Source organism: Rutidosis leptorrhynchoides, unplaced genomic scaffold (genome assembly GCF_046630445.1).
Source record: "Rutidosis leptorrhynchoides isolate AG116_Rl617_1_P2 unplaced genomic scaffold, CSIRO_AGI_Rlap_v1 contig141, whole genome shotgun sequence".
NCBI classification, from domain to species: Eukaryota; Viridiplantae; Streptophyta; class Magnoliopsida; order Asterales; family Asteraceae; genus Rutidosis; species Rutidosis leptorrhynchoides.
In genome coordinates, this window is record NW_027266394.1 from 14,550 (window position 1) to 31,819 (window position 17,270).

At 37.3% G+C, this 17,270-nt stretch overlaps 4 protein-coding genes and 2 pseudogenes across 4 annotated transcripts; 1 reads left to right on the forward strand and 5 right to left on the reverse strand.

Moving 5' to 3' along the window:
* Positions 1 to 2,855: 2,855 nt before the first annotated feature.
* Positions 2,856 to 3,513, reverse strand: LOC139881311 (thaumatin-like protein). The gene is given in 4 exon segments (XM_071865810.1): positions 2,856 to 3,044; positions 3,046 to 3,131; positions 3,134 to 3,359; positions 3,361 to 3,513. Coding segments are annotated over 4 exon segments (654 nt in total).
* Positions 3,514 to 4,406: 893 nt separating this feature from the next.
* LOC139881312 (uncharacterized) lies at positions 4,407 to 6,586 on the reverse strand (annotated as a pseudogene).
* Positions 6,587 to 7,126: 540 nt separating this feature from the next.
* Positions 7,127 to 8,993, reverse strand: LOC139881313 (pentatricopeptide repeat-containing protein At4g21705, mitochondrial-like; annotated as a pseudogene).
* A 455-nt stretch (positions 8,994 to 9,448) lies between these two features.
* On the forward strand, positions 9,449 to 10,624 carry LOC139881314 (F-box protein At5g07610-like). The gene has a single exon (XM_071865811.1). The coding sequence runs from the start codon at positions 9,449 to 9,451 to the stop codon at positions 10,622 to 10,624; it is 1,176 nt and encodes a 391-aa protein (XP_071721912.1).
* Positions 10,625 to 11,424: 800 nt separating this feature from the next.
* On the reverse strand, positions 11,425 to 12,189 carry LOC139881315 (E3 ubiquitin-protein ligase RMA1-like). Its single transcript, XM_071865812.1, has one exon. It carries the CDS (start codon positions 12,187 to 12,189, stop codon positions 11,425 to 11,427), a length of 765 nt encoding a protein of 254 aa, XP_071721913.1.
* Positions 12,190 to 16,033: 3,844 nt separating this feature from the next.
* LOC139881325 (thioredoxin M2, chloroplastic-like) lies at positions 16,034 to 16,249 on the reverse strand. The gene has a single exon (XM_071865819.1). It carries the CDS (start codon positions 16,247 to 16,249, stop codon positions 16,034 to 16,036), a length of 216 nt encoding a protein of 71 aa, XP_071721920.1.
* Between the last annotated feature and the right edge of the window lie 1,021 nt (positions 16,250 to 17,270).

Here is a 17,270-nt window from a genome sequence, read left to right on the forward strand (position 1 = left end):
TACTATGAAATAATGTCATTCGAATGATAAATAAAATGCTTGATTGGAACCACACTAAGTTATATTATCAAATTATCAAGTGATTCGGTAAAATATGGATTAAAGCATATATGCTAGCTAGCCAGATATATTTTTGAGTGATATAATCATTAGAACGTCTAAATGACCGGTCATATCTTGCGAGATACTAAGAATATATTTTTCTGAATATATGAAAGTCTTGAAGAAGGACGTTCCATAGACTTGGAGAATTTGATAAAATTCACTAAGTGTTGAGTCAAATCAATGCATGCAAACTACTGCATTTTGTCATAAGTCTCGAGGTACCGAATGAGTGCCATGTTTATGATAAAGATAGACTTTAGATCCTTGATTGGATAAATCTAAGGCAGTAAGGACAAACGAATCCTCTAGATTGTTTGCGTGCATAAGTGGGAAACACTTAGGTGTTTTCTTGAGTTTATAGAGGATATTTCTTGTAAAGGAATTTGTGTCAAAGAATAACACGAAAAGTCTAAGTATAGACTCTTCCGTGGAAAATTGCACTTCTTTAATAATTGTCTTATTGACATTTAGTGTCAAAAGATAAAGAATGTAGATCTACTAATTATGGTTAGAGATAAAGTGTGTGTTCGACTGAAAGAATGGGTTTGAGGCCTTTATCCTAATATCATTCAATAGTAAACTCAACCAATGCAGACATGAGATCCCTGAAACGTGGTTCAATGAGAAAATCGAAGTTAAGCGGGATTCTATCCGAGCACTGTAGGGTCTCGACTCCTTCCTCATTCTTTTGTCGAACAACAGTGCTACCTGCATAATGAGGCTGAAGTTTTAGAACTTCTTAATAATTCTTGCTACTCGAGAGTTGAAATACATGGTACTTTTTAAGTTTAGCTTAAATCAAGAGACATCACTATAGTAAGTGTTGGCCGCTTTGAGGAAAATATATGGATCGTATTGTTCCAAGAATCTTCCTGAAGGTACCAGGTTGTTCAGGGCCTAAAGAACAACAACAAAAACTATAATGATATTAGAGTGGATATCATGTGGGTGTCATTGTCTTGGTATACACAAAAAGCAGAATAGTTCAAGACATCGCGTTCACTAATCCGCGAGTATATCCTATGGCATTCCGCTAGGACTGATTCAAAATTAACAGCTATCGAGCGCCGATGTGATATTCATTCGTTAAACTCCCCAAAAGTGAGTCTGCATATAAAGTCATATGTTAATGTCCATTCATGTAGAGAAATGTTGGACAAATTGATAATATTAGTCCGGTCAAATGTAGCTTGACTGGATTTCTCGATGGGTTCTAGTGTCCGAATATTTCGGAACTAGGTATTCACGCATAGCTCTTCATTTGTAGATGAAGATTGAATATTCATATGACCAATTTGGTCCATGGTGAATGCGAAATTATGTTGAGAAGTTTTGAGCATTTTGTTAGGATAATAGAAACTTTATTTTTTATCTCACATTGCTCGTTTACACAACAATAGTTGTGCTTATATATGGATTCTCAATACTTCACTTGACTTGCATGTGTAGATGAAGTCTATAAGTGTCCATATGCGCACATAGGCCGCTAGAGTGAGTTTTGGGCCTCGGCCCAATTCGGGTTGACTTGGGTATGGACCCAGGTCCACTTGGCTTATGGTTTGACCCATTTCGGACATGTTTGGGCTCCGACCCATTTGGGTCCAGCCATAAATTCGGCCAGGCATGCTAAGACTGTCCGATTCGACTCATTCGAACCGATTAGAATTGTTCGTCTCACATGTGATTGGATTTTTTACATGTGCAAGGCTAGTGATTATTTGATAAGATAAATATTGATTTATACTTATCTATGAGTGTTTTTCTTTGTTTGCACCCCAAGTCAGAGAACCGATTAGGGTTTTATATCAGTAAGTCGCTGCATCCATTCTGTGTCGTGTCTACATAGAGTCTGGAGAGTTTAGATATTGTAAGTTTCGTCTGAACTACGATTAAATCTTGTGCTGGTTATCGTCGTTCATTCAGTTGTATCATGGGAAGCTCTACACCGTCAAACCGAAACACAGTACGAGGCGTATTACGCTTTAAGGAAAGCGATCCAATCGTGCCTCCGAAAGTTTGCATCTCTCTTCCCTTAAAACTTCTTATATTCGATTTACTATATGCATGTTTGTTTATTGTTTAATTCGATTTACTCATGTGTTCATATGTATGTTTATATTGATTTAATTTCTGTCAAATTAATATGTACTTGTCGATTCAATCATTATTATTCTTGTGATCAATAAAATTTCAACAAAATATATTTAAAATAAACCTCTTCTATTGTGTTTTTATTATCGCTATTAGCATAATATTTCCAACAGATACATAATGTATTATCAACTTCAAGAGAACGAGTACCTCACTAAGGAAAAAAGCAACAACCACAAATTTTTTTTTTAAATAGGGAAAACCCATAGATCATTTAATTTATTTATAGCGTTCAAATAGACAAGTTCAACTGCACTATAATATATATTTTTTGCAAAGAAAAACATGTAGAACTAAGAGATAGAAGTGTTCAATTTAGCCAAATGAGCTCTTTTATTCCCACCTCTCTTAAACAAAAGAAAATAAACAAGACTCAAAAAAAGAAACGAAAGACTTTATCCGATCCACCGGTAGGCCTGGGCCCGGGCAACCACACATTTAAATGGAAGGATACTTCCATACTGCTGCATTAGACTTTTATTTTAAAGTCACAAGTCATCAACTCTCCTAAAAGCTACTTAAAACTTATAGCAGTTTGAGACTCTGACAGTTCATATTTACGTTAAGTATTAATTTATGAACTCGGATCGCATGAGCGCTCAAGGGCAAAACACGACCTTGTAGTTGGTTCCTCCAGGGCAAGTAAAAGTGCTAGTTTGATCATCTTTAGGATAACTATAAGCATCAGGACAGTTGTTCTTAAAGAACCTGGTCTGATCGCTCGGGTCACACCTTCCAAAAGCCGAGCAAGGATTGTTACATCCTCCTTGAGTTTTAAGCTCACCCGGGACACTTCCCAATTATATCAGCACTGCATCTAATTCCCCTACATCCCCCGGATGTCGGGCTAAAATCCATACCGACGTTGAACCCTCGATAAGCGAAATGTCGAAAAAGTCCAAGTTGTTAAACCCGTTCAGCGTGTATTCCGCCAGGGTGTTAGGATGCACACCGTAGCCCTGGCACTGTAGGACCCCACCGCAGTCCCCTGTCTCGCAATGGCCTCGACCTGACCCATCAAAGTGACAGTTGGTCCTCGCCCAAATCCGTGCTGCACTAGTGCCCGGAGCGACATTAATGGTCCAACGTTGGCCCCTGTCTAGGCCGGGAACCACCACCGGGTTTGGCTGCTGCCCAAACAGTGAAAGGGCAATTGTTAACTACCTCGAAAGTGGCTGCATTACTGCAAGTAATTAAGAACAACGCAACCAGAAAGAGAAAGCAGCAAAATGATGGGAAAGGATTAGAGATATGCATAGTTGCAATGCTTTAGATATTGATGAATGAAATTGTTGTTGATTTGGGATGGTTTTTATAGGGATCGAATGCTAGCTCTAGAGTTGATTCATTACTGACTCGTTGAATGCTGGCAAACATTTTCCACAAGATTGTGGAATTTTTTGGTCATGCGTTGATGAATTGTCGCATAAATGAATTGACAGGGCCAAATTTTTCTCTATAATTCAAGTGGACAAGTTGCAAGACAGGGCCAAATTTTTCTCAATAATTCAAGTGGACAAGTTGCAGGACACTAGGCATCCTGACCAAAAGTCTACAAGTAAGAGATATGAGAAAAATCAATCTGGCCGACTCTATTTTGTGTATTCTATAATCAAATCGAAACGATTTAAAGTCATTCAATTCCAAATTCATTTACACTTCATTGAACCGATTTTCCTACAGCTTCAAACCAATTCAATCCTGTTTCGACTACGACTGCAAATCATTTTAAAAGTCATAACCTGATGCAAGGACAACAAAATACTGCTGCACAGGAAAAATGAATTGGAACGCAATGCATTTTGGCGACAACTCTGTCGTCCATCCTTTTTATATATAAAAAAAAAAAACAGTAAACTGTCTAGAAAAGTAGTTTCCAAGATTTTGAACTGTCATATCTACTCATATTCTACTACAAAAAGAAACCCGAGTAGGCGATTACAAAGCCATTGAAAATCAGAATCTAATGGTAAGGGATACTGACTTGGGTAACAGTTACACCAACATAGTTCTAGCTATTTTCCAACAGCAATAAAACGCAGAAATAAGGTTTAGCTTCATAGGGGGTCGCCTTTGGCAAGAACAGCACTATTTCAATTCCAGGTGAATGAATACCCAGAAATTTCGTGTCGGCAAGGGAACCTCCCATCTTACATAGCAACATCTGGGTCCAGCTTTCTCTGGATTGCTGCTGCTGCCTACATATACAAATAATTGCAATGTGACATGGATTTAAAAAAAAATTAAAGAACTTATAGTGATAACAGAACAAGAATATTCATCTTACCTCATGATTGCCTAGCTTATATTGAAGCGCCATCTCCTCCCTGAGAAGAGCTTGCTCTTTCATCGCTTGTGCCTGTTAAGTCCAGAAAATTGAGACTGATGAGCAAGTGACAACTGATGGATTTAGGATGAAATTCAATTTTTTTTAATTACGAAAAAAGCGGAGAGTCAGAAACCAGACCATTCCACCCTGCATAGAGCGTTTTAGAGCTTCCACTTGTTCTTCCTTTTGCTTTTCACGTTCTTTCATCAGCTCCAGCCTGAGAGAGTGAAATAAAATTTTAGCAAAATGAAAATTTGGATTGTTGCTGGGGTACGCATCAGAACATATACCAAACACAATTCACATGACGAAAAGACTAAACTCAGATCCTAGTGATATGGATAAAAGCATGTAATATCCAAACCAAACATCAAAGAATGTTGACAAATTTGAACTTCCACAATGCTGAATTACATACCGACGCTGTTCCTCATCATTGAATACAGTTCGTTCAGTTTCTACAGCCCTTTTGCTACCCTTTGTCAGGTCTTTCAGTTCCTTCTCATATTGACGCCGGTAATACGCGTCAAGGTTATAGTACCTGCAACAACAACAAACAATTAACTCATAAATACAGTGATTGGACTGTATCTTCGACAGTGAGTCGGAGACAAAAGCATGGAACCCAATTTTGTTCCTTTGGCAGTTTTTATTCAAAGAAAAAAGGGAGGAACAAAAACCAAAGAGCGAACTTATAAAAGGATTGAGATCAAAACATAATAAGAACTATTTGCATAGAGCCTTACTTTTTCGAAGGAAAAGTAGCTGTGTTGTGGTCCTCCATAAAACTGTAAAAAACAACCAGATGTAAGATGAAGCGAATCTAATACATTTCCAACTAAACAGAAAGCATCACTAATGCATCCAATAAGGTATGAGCTTACTCTTTAAACATTTGCTTCTCCTCCCAATTAGGAAGGCTTTCCAAGTTGACCTGTACAAAAATGACAAAAGAAATATCCAACTTAATCATTGTTTGAGACACGATCAGGAATATATATGGATTTAAACAAACTAGAGGAGTGGGAGCTCCATACTCTAAACATTGCACATACATTAACCCATAAAAGAGTAAAAAACAAAATACCTGTTTTACTTCAGCTAACCATGCAGTGAACTCGGGCCGTTTATTCCTATAAAACACATTCTATCAGTTGGTGATGGAGCAGTCTTCAATGAATCAAAAAGAAAATAGAGAAAAAGTTTCCATACTTAGGCTCAAAGTCCTGTCTTGTGATATTCAAATCTTAACCATAAATTTTGACTTTTTGATATGAAACACATGATATGAACTTGCCCATGTAAGCACAACCACCATTGAGTAAAGCATATTAAACAGAATTACTTCTCCGTAGTGAAACTGTCTAACCTATCGATAAATTTGATTATTCCTATCCTTGCATTCATTCAGCACGCAACAAAGCAAGCAATTTCAATTCATATCTATAGAATTCTAGTACACACCACAGATTAGTAGCTAAAACATGATTGATTATAGAAAAATTTTTGCTTTTTCTTACCAAATATCAGTCTCTCTAATGATCCCATATTGGCCCCATGAATCAGTGACTGCCCCTTTTTTACCTTTCTCCATTTTTTCCTTTTTCTTCTTCTCCTTCATCTTCTTCTTCTTCCTTTTCTCCTTTTCTCTCTCTTCCTCTCGCCTTCTCTTCTTCTCTTTCCTTTTCCTCCTCTCTCTCTCTCCTCCCTTTCTTTCTCTTTCTCTCTCCTCCGTCTACGCCTCCTTCTCTTCTCCTCTTCTTCACTATCGCTCATCGACTCTGACTCGGATGAGGTATACTCCGATTCAGAATCCGACCCGGAATCGCTTTCTTCATCATGGCTCCGACTTCTGCTTCGGCTATGGTGATGTTTCCGTGATTTTCTCTTGTGCTTCGAAGAAGGTTCTTCTGAATCCGAAACTTCTCGTGATTTGTCGCGCCTCTTCTCCGATTTTTCAGAGAGGGAAAGAGATCCGTCTCGCTCTCGATCTCTGCCCATGCTTGATTTAGTTTCGACCAGAGAACAGAATGGTGGCGGTAATTAGTGAGCTGAGCTATAGCGATTTATCAGCACTTTCTTTCTCTAGTGAGATTGCTAACGAGGTGTTTGGTTCCCGGGAAAAAACAAGCAAGGTAAATGGAAAATGAATTTGGGCTCATGGTCCAAATTGGGCCCATCAGATCAAATATGGACAAACTCTTGTCATTTGAGAATGGCCACATGAAATCACTCAACTAGTGAGAATAGCCAAACAAACTACCCGCCCAACCCAACATTCGCTGCCCAAGAATCGAAGTCACGTCCTTATCGATGAGTGAATGTCTCAACCATCAAGTCACAACTTTGTTACATATTGTTAAAACAAGCAAGTACAATGAAAATGAATTTGGGTCCCTAATAATATATGTGGTTCAGATTAAAAATGCTAGTAATAATTATCATTTGATTTTGATGAATAAACCAAAAATGGACAAATTTGTTCCTTTGAAAATTCAATCAACTTGTTACATATTGTGAATAGCCATGCCATCATCAAAATCACTCGGCTTTCAGGCTGTTGCCACAGTCGGCAACAATTTTGTTGATATCGTTTTCGTCTATTTGATCAGTTTTCATATTTTCCATCAGCTTATTGATATCCTTCCCACTTCTGAGATATGTTTTCACAAGAGCACGATACATCTCCCGAGTAGCCAGCATCTTGGCCTTCAATGTGATCACAAATGCTTAACTTCTTCCATGGTTCCATTGTCAGCAAGCCAGTATAATATGTTCGACACCAACTCAGGCTTCAGCCTCCAACCTTTATTCTCATCTGATAGAGCAACAGAAAGGGCATTTTTTAAGCACTTGAAAGCCATCTCCATGTTCTGCTTGTCTCGATATCCTGCTGAAACGATTGACCAACTATTCGGGGTAACAATGTTCCCTTTTTCTATCATACGATTTAGCATTGCTTCCGCTTTCTCGACCAGACCCTCCTTAGTGTATCCGATAAGCAAAGTATTCGGCACTCGGTCTCACAAGACGACCCCCACTCCTCGAGAACTCTTTCACATTCTTCAAGGTCCCTGATCTTTACTAAAGAACCCAACATGGTTATATAATCACAGTTTAATTGCCTTTTTTTGCATTTCTCTTTCTGATCTCCCCACAACCTCATAATCTCATCTTTATTTCCAAGGCTCGCATAGTGTGAGATCAAATGATTGTAGCCTAATGGGTCTTTTCAAACAATCTCTTCACATTTCTTCAGGTAGGTGAGTGCTTCATGTTCCAAACCTTGTTTAATATAAATATTAGCTACCATCGAGTAAGTAGGCCAGTCCATGGAAATATGAGGCTGGCTCTGCATTTCTTGGAAAAATTTCTCCATGCCCTTAATATCAGATTGTTCCACATAAGAATTCATACAAATTCTATAGGTGATGTTGTCAGGGGAAATGCCATTCTCTTTCATCTCTACAAGCAGGTCTTGGATTTTCTGATGCTGACCAGCTTTTGATTAGAGACACATGAGATTGTTGTAGTTGAGAGAATTCAAAGTTAAACCAATGTCTTTCATCTTCTGCACCAGATCGAGTGATTTGTCGACAAGGCCCTCTCTGACATAACTCTTTAAAAGAGCACCATGTGTTTTGTCGACTTTATCTTCATCGCTAAGACTATCGAAGTAGCTCTCTGCACATTTCCATCCACGAACTTGACCAATCAAATCCAACTCCACAGCATGAGCTCCTTGTGAAACATCAAAGAGTTTCTTGCTTCTCACCCATTCAGAAACCTGTACTAGCACGGGAAGGATCCTCAGTTTGTATTGTAAACAGATAAATGAGATGTGCATATCCAAATCTCCCTTCCAGAAACTAAAATAATGAGCAAATTAAGTGCGTATCCAGTCTCACTGACCCAAACAGGAAACTTTCAGCTCAGATGGACATCGAAATAAGCACAGGACAGGGCGGACAAAATCGAAACATCATTACACCCAAATTGCCCACCAATCAAACCCTAATTTGGAATTAAACCCACCATTTACTTGACTAATTTGGAAAAAGTTTTGCCTTTTTGCCTTACTACACAAGAGAATAAAATTTAGGAAGCAAAACTCATTCCAGCTAAAAGGAGGAAAAAATGCAAACCTCGAGAGCATGTGTGTAACGCTTACGAGCACGAAGATCGCGAACTATTCTCCGAAGCTCGGCTTGGCCGACACTTTTCCCTTCTTCACCCATTGATCAAGCACAGGGACTAACTTGGTATCTGGGTTACCAAGAGGATTGATTTTGGCAAAAATACTGTTCTTCCTGGCTCGCATCCTCGCTGAACCAGAGGAGTATGTTCTTATAAGAATTGGATAACAAGATGTTGATTTGCTAAGTAGTGATCCAAAGATTTTGGCCATGGCTTGCGTTGTTGACATGACGAGCTTTGCTTTGTGTTCGTATGACGGTGTGTACTTCTGGGTTTTGTTCAGGGTTTAACAAGGGTTGAAGGAAATGTTATAAGGGATGAATCGATAATATAACATTTGTTCCTGAAGGTTTGAAATATTCTCCTAATTGGCACTACATTTATGTAGGTTTCGCAATTGGTCCTAATGTGTCCAGGTATTATTTAAAGAGGAGAGGCTGGTCAATATGAGGACCGAGCAATTTATATATAATGTTCTGAAGCGTACAAGAGAATCAACTGCAAAAAAAGTTGCTTCCTTAGGAATCTTCTTCTATTGGACAAATTTTTACAATCAATAACAATTGCGCTGAACTAAATCAATGCTTTCTCATCTTCTAAAACATTTTCTATAGTAGGCGTGACTTCCTGAATACGGAACGTATAGCATTAGCTTCCATTTCAACCATGCCCTCTACAGGGAAGAGAACCAGAAGAAGCAGACGAAATCTGACTGCCACCTCCTCTCAATCATCAAATTCGGCCGAAACAATCGGTCGAAATGAAGATCCTCTCCTCCTTATCCTAATCCTCCTCCCTATAAAATCACTGCTCAAATTCAAATGTGTGTCCAAACAATGGCTCTCTCTCATTTCTAATCCAGACTTCTCCCGTCGTATAAAAACCGACATTTACTCTGTCTCTGGCATTTTCTTTCGCAGAAATTGCGGAAACGCAAACTCTGCGTATGACTTTATCGATCTAAGCCCCGCGACCTCTCAACATCCCCCATTTAGAACACTCTCTTTTGTTAATGATGCGATCAAAATCCTAGAGTCTTGTCATGGGCTACTTCTTTGTCGAAGTTTTCTATCAGGTAACCGTAAAATAAACTACTATGTCTACAATCCTACGACCAAGCAGTATACAGTATTTCCTCCTTTGCAAGATGATTCAACGAGTGTTGTTAGCATGAATTTAGCCTTTGATCCTTCGAAATCGCCTGAATACAAAGTTATTTGTGTCAGGAATTATGATTTGTCACGAAACCAGTATAAGATAGAAATATACTCATCAAAAAAGGGTATATGGAGAGATGTCAACGATCCCTTGACTGCACCAAACGGTGATGTCCTATTCAACAAAGGCGTATTTTGGAATGCCAGGATTAACTGGATTAGTGAATGGGAAGATAAAGGTCTATGTTTCGATGTTTACACGGAGCGCTTTGGAGAAATGCCAATGCCTCCTAGACCTTATGAATCAGAAGACGGAAGAGGGAGGTATTTCGGAGAATCTCGTGGCCATTTGCACATTGTTGAGAGCTTTGCTATTGATTCTTGGGATTTAGCCGTGTACGAGATGGAGAGTGATTACAGTCGCTGGTTTTTCAAGTATCGCGTTAAGATTGACTATAATAAGCGTGACTTTGGTATAAAAGGTGAGTTGCCAATACTGAGTATATTCCGCGAAGAAAGGGAGGAGGATTCGTATATGTTGCTGATTGCACCAGGACAAACTTTATGCTATCATTTCAAGGAGAATTGTTTCTACAAACTCTATAACTTTGGTACTGATAAAGTGCGACAGTACGGGAACTACCACCTATCCTTCCGATACATCCAGAGTCTGGCTTGTGTCTAAAGCTTCTGCAAATTTCCACTTCCTCGGATGTGTTTATCGTGTAAAACTTATATTAAATCCGAAATGTAATATGCACCACGTTTATGTTTATTATCTCAAAAAGAAAGCTAAATGAAACCAAACTGATGATAAATATATTATTAATGTCCGATATGGAGTATCGATCATATTCTTAGGCCGGCCTGCACCGGAAAAAGAAATATATAATGTGGTCCGCAAGAATGATATTATAATTTCAATAATTGGCTCAAATCGTTGACTTGATACAATCTTCATTATCTGATCATATGTTGATGATATACTCAAGATTCTCTCGAACAACTTCTGTAATTTAAAAAATCGTGACAGCTAAGAAGGAACTTTGGCTTACTCAAAATAATTTTGAAGGAAATCTGTTAGAATTAGTCGCTAACTCATAAAAAAATTATCGATTTAGACGCGACTTAGTCTGGAAGAAACATACTTAAATGGGTGCTGAGAATATAATTGAAACTTACTACCTTCCATCTCAAATGAACATGTCTCAAATGAACATGTATCTAATGAAAACATGATGTATTTTGAGACGTTGGGAGTAATAAATAAACTGGGCTAGAAACTCGGTTTAGCTTGACAAAGCATAAAGATAATGGTTTAATGTCACTTCAAATGACATGACATGACAACAAAAACCAGAAAGTCACATTCCCGTCCGGCAAAACTATCAACAGCATATGTATATCCAGAATCATTTTCTTTCGATATATCGTCAACTGAGTACGAATCTTTACAACTATACAAGCTGACGAAATTGTCTGTATTCAGAAGGTGAGAAGACAAAGAATAACAAAGCACATCAGAAAGATCCATACTCTATTAAGTGATTTATCGAGCTGCATTTCATGCCTTCTCATCCTAGGACTGACACCAGTTAAGATAGGCTGAACAGTTGGATATGTGAACAAATCTTCGTTCGAGGTCCTTACGACTCTAGTGAGGAACATTTCCCTGAATATACCGATTGTCGGATTAACGAGACTTGCCATTGTCGTCCCCATGATATTCGACGAATGCATTCCTCCATAAGCATGAGGGAATGATTGCTGATGTGGCTGTGACTGGAAAATATATGGAGGAAGTCTTTGCTGGTTTGGGAGAAAAGCTGAGGTCATCGAATTAGCTGAAGTGTTCAGCCTGGAAGGTGGTGGTCTTCGAGGTACAATAGAACCTGATTTGGAATCGGAATCAGAATCGGATTTACCATGGCAGTAGAGCGGAATAAATGAAGAATCATTGAGATTAGCTTTACAAACAGGGCAATGTCGACCCTTTTGCTTGTTTTCTTTTGTTGAGGGACTTTCATTGTATAGCCACTTGTAAATGCAAGGCCAGCAATATAGATGGCCACACAGGGAAACGACAGGATCGGACGCTGAATCTAAACAAATGTTGCAGTCAAAAGAGCCTTTCTCGCTTTCCAAAGTTTTTGATGAGGTTGATATGGGACTGAACTTCTGTTTGAGTGAACAATCATCATCTAGCTCAAAGCATGCCTCAGACTCGAAGTAGTTTTGTTCAATAGCCATGTTTTCTGCAATAAAAAACAGCTTTATTAGAACACTGAAAGAATTGTATGCAGATTCACTGGTAAAATCACAAGAATTGAATTTGAATTGGTAAAGCGAGACAGAATTATTTAAAAATAGTACATAGGCACGATCAAGTTAAAGGCATAATTTCACCCAACAGCACTTAAACATGTCTTTCATGATAAAAGTCGTTCATCTAACCAAACGTAACATATACTCGACAGGAATGGAATAAAGGTTCAACTTTAAGAGACCATAATGCAAAAGGATAAAGATAAATGTGTTATCTAGATATATTTTGAAATAATTAAACTGAAAAAGTGAAGGTTCCTCGACCCACAGAATGCAGAAAAGAACAAAACTCTGCGTGTCCTCATCCAAGCTACTAAATGATAAAGAGGAAAAAAAAATATTGTAACGTTACAACAAAATAACCAAGTGGGGCATTGATATTCTCTCTGCTACAGAAAGTCTTCATCCAAAAATACGCAACCATTTCCGGAATCAAGCTCTAAATCAGGTATTAAAGTACCAATAACTTGATTACAATGCATACCAAAAACTAAAAAATGTCCATGGAAATCTCATATCAGATAGTTTTTCATCAAGGCAATTGAAATCTGCAGAAATAGGGTTTTATCTTTCAAAATAAGAACTCAATTTGTTGGTTATAACAAAAGAAAAACCACCCCTTTCATTCAATTATTGAAGCCTCTTAGAATGGTTTAGCAGCAATCGAGCTAAGATGATAAAATACCATAACCTAAATTTTTCCCAGCAACCAAACAGAGAGCATCGGAAAATAAAAAACTATCATTCCGCAGCAGATAACGTCATAAGAATTCATCAACATTGTTTTCTGGGTATCGAGCCAAACACACAAAAGATTCCATATTTCATACATAAAAAATACCAACCGGCAACCAGAACAGAGAGGTTTTTAAAGCAATCGCCTTTGCGTCATAACAGAGAAAAAATGAGAGAGAGAGAGAAAGAGACGGCATACCTCTAATAAGACGGAAGAAGGTGAATCGGAATCAGAACTGAACCTTCGAAATATACAACTCTGTGAAAGGGAAAAAAAGTGAGCTCCAATTTCAATGAGGAAGAATATCAACCAGTGAGAGAGAGAATTCAGAAACAGATGGGTGAGAGCAATTTGTGGGAGACGGGAGATTTTATATTATACAAGAATTTAGTGACGTGTTTATGTAACGCTTTCTTAAAATAAACTTCTTTTTTTAGGTAGCTATGGATAAAGTCTTCCAGATTTATATATATTTTTTATTAAGTAAATAAAATATCTTTCCGTATATAAATGGAAGACGTTTTCACTTTTTACATTTATTATAAATTTAATGTATTTAAATAATAATGAGACTAGATATATTTATTTTTTAACGAATTTAAAAAATGAAAACGCCTTCAATTTATATACGGAAGGAGTATTTGGTACGAAAAAGAAGAAAAGAAAATATCTTATTCTGATAGAGTTTCAATCTGATATGTATCTCGATTCATTTCAGATTATTTCAATTTAGTTTGATTTTATTTCAGTTGAATGAATTTATTTTTACATTTGAAATTGAAAATATGAATATTTTTTTATATTCCCGACGACGTTCCACCTCTCGATTTCAATCACTATTGGTCAATTTTTTGTTTTTCTTTTACCATAGGGACACGCTAAAGTATGATCTTCGTCCAAATAATGAATCATTCTTAAAATACAATTTTTTTCATACCATATTCATTTAGCACTTGTTGCTTATAGAGAAAATTACAAATGTAATTTTTTAAAAATACATGTGAATATATTGAAACGAATTTTGGGAAGGTGGACAAATCTAGTCCGACCTGATTTCGGGTTGTCGGTCGGACTGATTAATTTTCATCTAATCACTAATCCAAACCGGCATTGTTGTTGCCGGTCGAAGGACACAAAACCGGCATTGGGGTTGCCGGTTTAAAGCAAAACCGGCATTAAGGCTGCCGGTCATGCGTGAATAAAAAAAATAAAAAAAAACTTTGGACCGGCAATAAGGCTGCCGGTCCAGTTCAACAAGCCTACAACTCGGAATGCGTTCAACAAGCCTGCAACTTGGAACCCTACAACTTGGAACAGCTCAGACTACAACTCGGATTTTTTTTATATTCTGAGCTGTTCCAAGTTGTAGGATTCCAAGTTGCAGGCTTGTTGAACGCATTCCGAGTTGTAGGCTTGTTGAAGGTTTATTCCGAGTTGTAGGCTTGTTGAACTGGACCGGCAATAAGTTTTTTTTTTATTTTCACGCATGATCGGTAACCTTAATGCCGGTCTTGCTTCAAACCGGAAATCCCGATGCCGGTTTTGCTTGCTAATTACGATGATTAGTCGGGCCGGCATCGTAAAATCCGGTCCGACTCTTCCGTGTTCACAAAAAAAGATTACTGTACCCAAAAGTACTGTGCCCGTTGCTTATAACAGAGTTAATAAAGTACGTGGAATACGATTTAAACGAAGTTGTTTAGTTAACAAATAGGAGTATTTTGTTGTAATTCTCTAGAAAAAAGAAAAGAATAGTTATTTTATTACTTTTGACTTTTTGAGCTTTGCGAGGAAGCAAACCAAATGAGGAAGAAGAAGAACCACCCACATGTGTTAATCTAAATTATGTATATGTTGATTATAAGTAGTAGATAGTAGTATACTTGCATTAATAAAAAACGTGAGAAACGTGACGGTGTTACTTTAATTTGACTAATGAATTTAAAATTTATAAAATAATCTTACCTAACTATTCATCAGCTTCACAAATTAGTTCAATTTAGGTCGATATGATTTAAACTATTTATCAAATATGATTATGATTTGAAAACAATTGCTAAATAAGACTAGATGACCTTCAAACGATCTCAAAAGCGTGGTTCGTAATTGCTACTCATCGTGTCGGTGAAACAAGGCGACAAACAAAACGGAAAACAATTACTCACAAAGTTATACTACAAATCTACAATAACATATATGAATCCAAACCACTAATTTACTCATATATCCGATTAAAACTTTAAATTAATAAATCCTCGTATCAAAATAAATATAAATTTTTTAATTATATATAAAAATTTATATATTTTTTTAAAATTAATAAAGTTATCCTCGGATTCTTTTTAAGTGAGTGGAAAGAGAGTGAAGTCATTTTTTATTCGTTTCTATCTAGATTTTCTCGTCAGATAATATAGTTGAGAAGCTGACGCGGCACCGAGTCAGCCAAACGCGTGTCAATTGTCAAGGATCGCTGCTTTGCCTATCTGGCAATCTTTTTTCAGCATCCATATACACCCAAAATGGTTGAAAATTTCCAACAATACAAGAAATATGAAACCCAATTTCTTTAATTATGAACATGAAAGAATAATGACTACTGCCAAAGTATAACAAAACAAAATAAACAAACAAGGATTTGGGAACATACTCCAAATACGAAATAACAAATACCCCATTATTTTAACATGCTCCAAACACGAAATAACAAATACCCCATTATTTTAGTTCAATTGCTCCCGTCAAGCTCGTTGAAAGCATTTCAATGTGTTTTTCACTCACCTTATCTAAAGTCAGCATTCACATGACTGTATCAATGATAAAGTTTCAGTCCACAAACATAAAAGTAACTTCAAAAGAGAAATGTAGAGAAAGTAACGTAATACATCATTAGCTCGCTAATATTATATCTAAGGAAACAGAAAATACAACTGCACAGATGTTGAGTTTTATTGCAAGAGCACTGTATTTGTACTCAGAGACCCGTAATAACTAAGATAGACAAATACAGATTTTTTAGTAAACAAAGTTCCAAACTTACAAAAATTTCTCGATGCTAGAGGTCAAAGTTGATTTAGGAACGGCACCTATGATAGCATCTTTCTTCTCTCCATTCTTGAAAATTATGACAGTCGGGATGCTACGGATTCCATATTGAGATGCAATTGTTGGGGAATCATCAGTGTTGACTCGGTAGCATTTAAGCTTCCCAGTGTATTGTCTTGCCAATTCATCTATTACAGGGTGGATCATTCGACACGGACCGCACCATGGCGCCCAGAATTCAACCAAGACAGGAGTTTCAGATTCAAGAACAAGTGAATTCCACGATGCATCACCAATAGCCGGCACTGCAATTTTCAACAATGTCGAATAAGTTTTTCACCAGTAGCTAAGATTTCAAATATACTATCGACATATTCTCTAAAGAAAGAGAACAGAAAACAACATACATGCAAGTAAGACTTATGATGGTAGTAAAGGAAAGATGCAAAGCAAAATTGACATAACAATTAGAATATGGACACGAGACTTCTACTTAGTACTTGCCAGTTGGAATATATGTTCCATAAGAATTGGGATTTGACAAATTCGCAAGTTTCAACAAATTTATCGAGACTTGGTAGTGTGTGTTGCATGAGTCTAATCGAGTCTATTGAATCTAAATCTCTCAATTTCTTTAAGGTCTCATACATGTACTGGAATTAACGCGTCTATCACCAGAAATCATTGATCGATCCTCAAACTATCTAATCTGAAAGATTTTTGCAATCAATTCAAATTGTAATCAAATTTGAACATCAACTGAAGTCTCGTTGAAGCTTAACAAACATACGTGATTCGGTTCTCAAAAATAGATATCAATCAATTATCAATTCAAAATTATCATCATAAATAAACAAAATTTTACACGAAAGTAAATTAAATCACACGCGAGGGAGAGACAGAGAGAGAGTCCTCACTGACCATCGACAGCGGTATCTTGCGCCTCGCAGACGATTCCCACGACACAGCGACTCGTGAACGAGCTATGAATAGCTCTCTGATCTCTAAACGAAGACTGAATCGTCTTCAAGCTTTGATTAATCTTCAATCCACTGAACTTCGGCAGCTTAATCAATCTCTGGTGAGCAGACGGGGGAGGAAGAGAGGAGGCGCGAGTAGCGAAAACTGTGAGCGAAGAAGATTCGATAACGGTAGCCATCTATCGGAGCGGATGATCGAGGAAATGGAAATCTACTGAGCCAGAGAGAGATGTTTTCTGTTGGAATTT

Coding starts and splice junctions, on each gene's coding strand:
- LOC139881315 (XM_071865812.1), bottom strand. CDS start 12,189: ATGGCTATTGAACAAAACTACTTCGAGTCTGAGGCATGCTTTGAGCTA.
- LOC139881325 (XM_071865819.1), bottom strand. CDS start 16,249: ATGATCCACCCTGTAATAGATGAATTGGCAAGACAATACACTGGGAAG.
- LOC139881314 (XM_071865811.1), top strand. CDS start 9,449: ATGCCCTCTACAGGGAAGAGAACCAGAAGAAGCAGACGAAATCTGACT.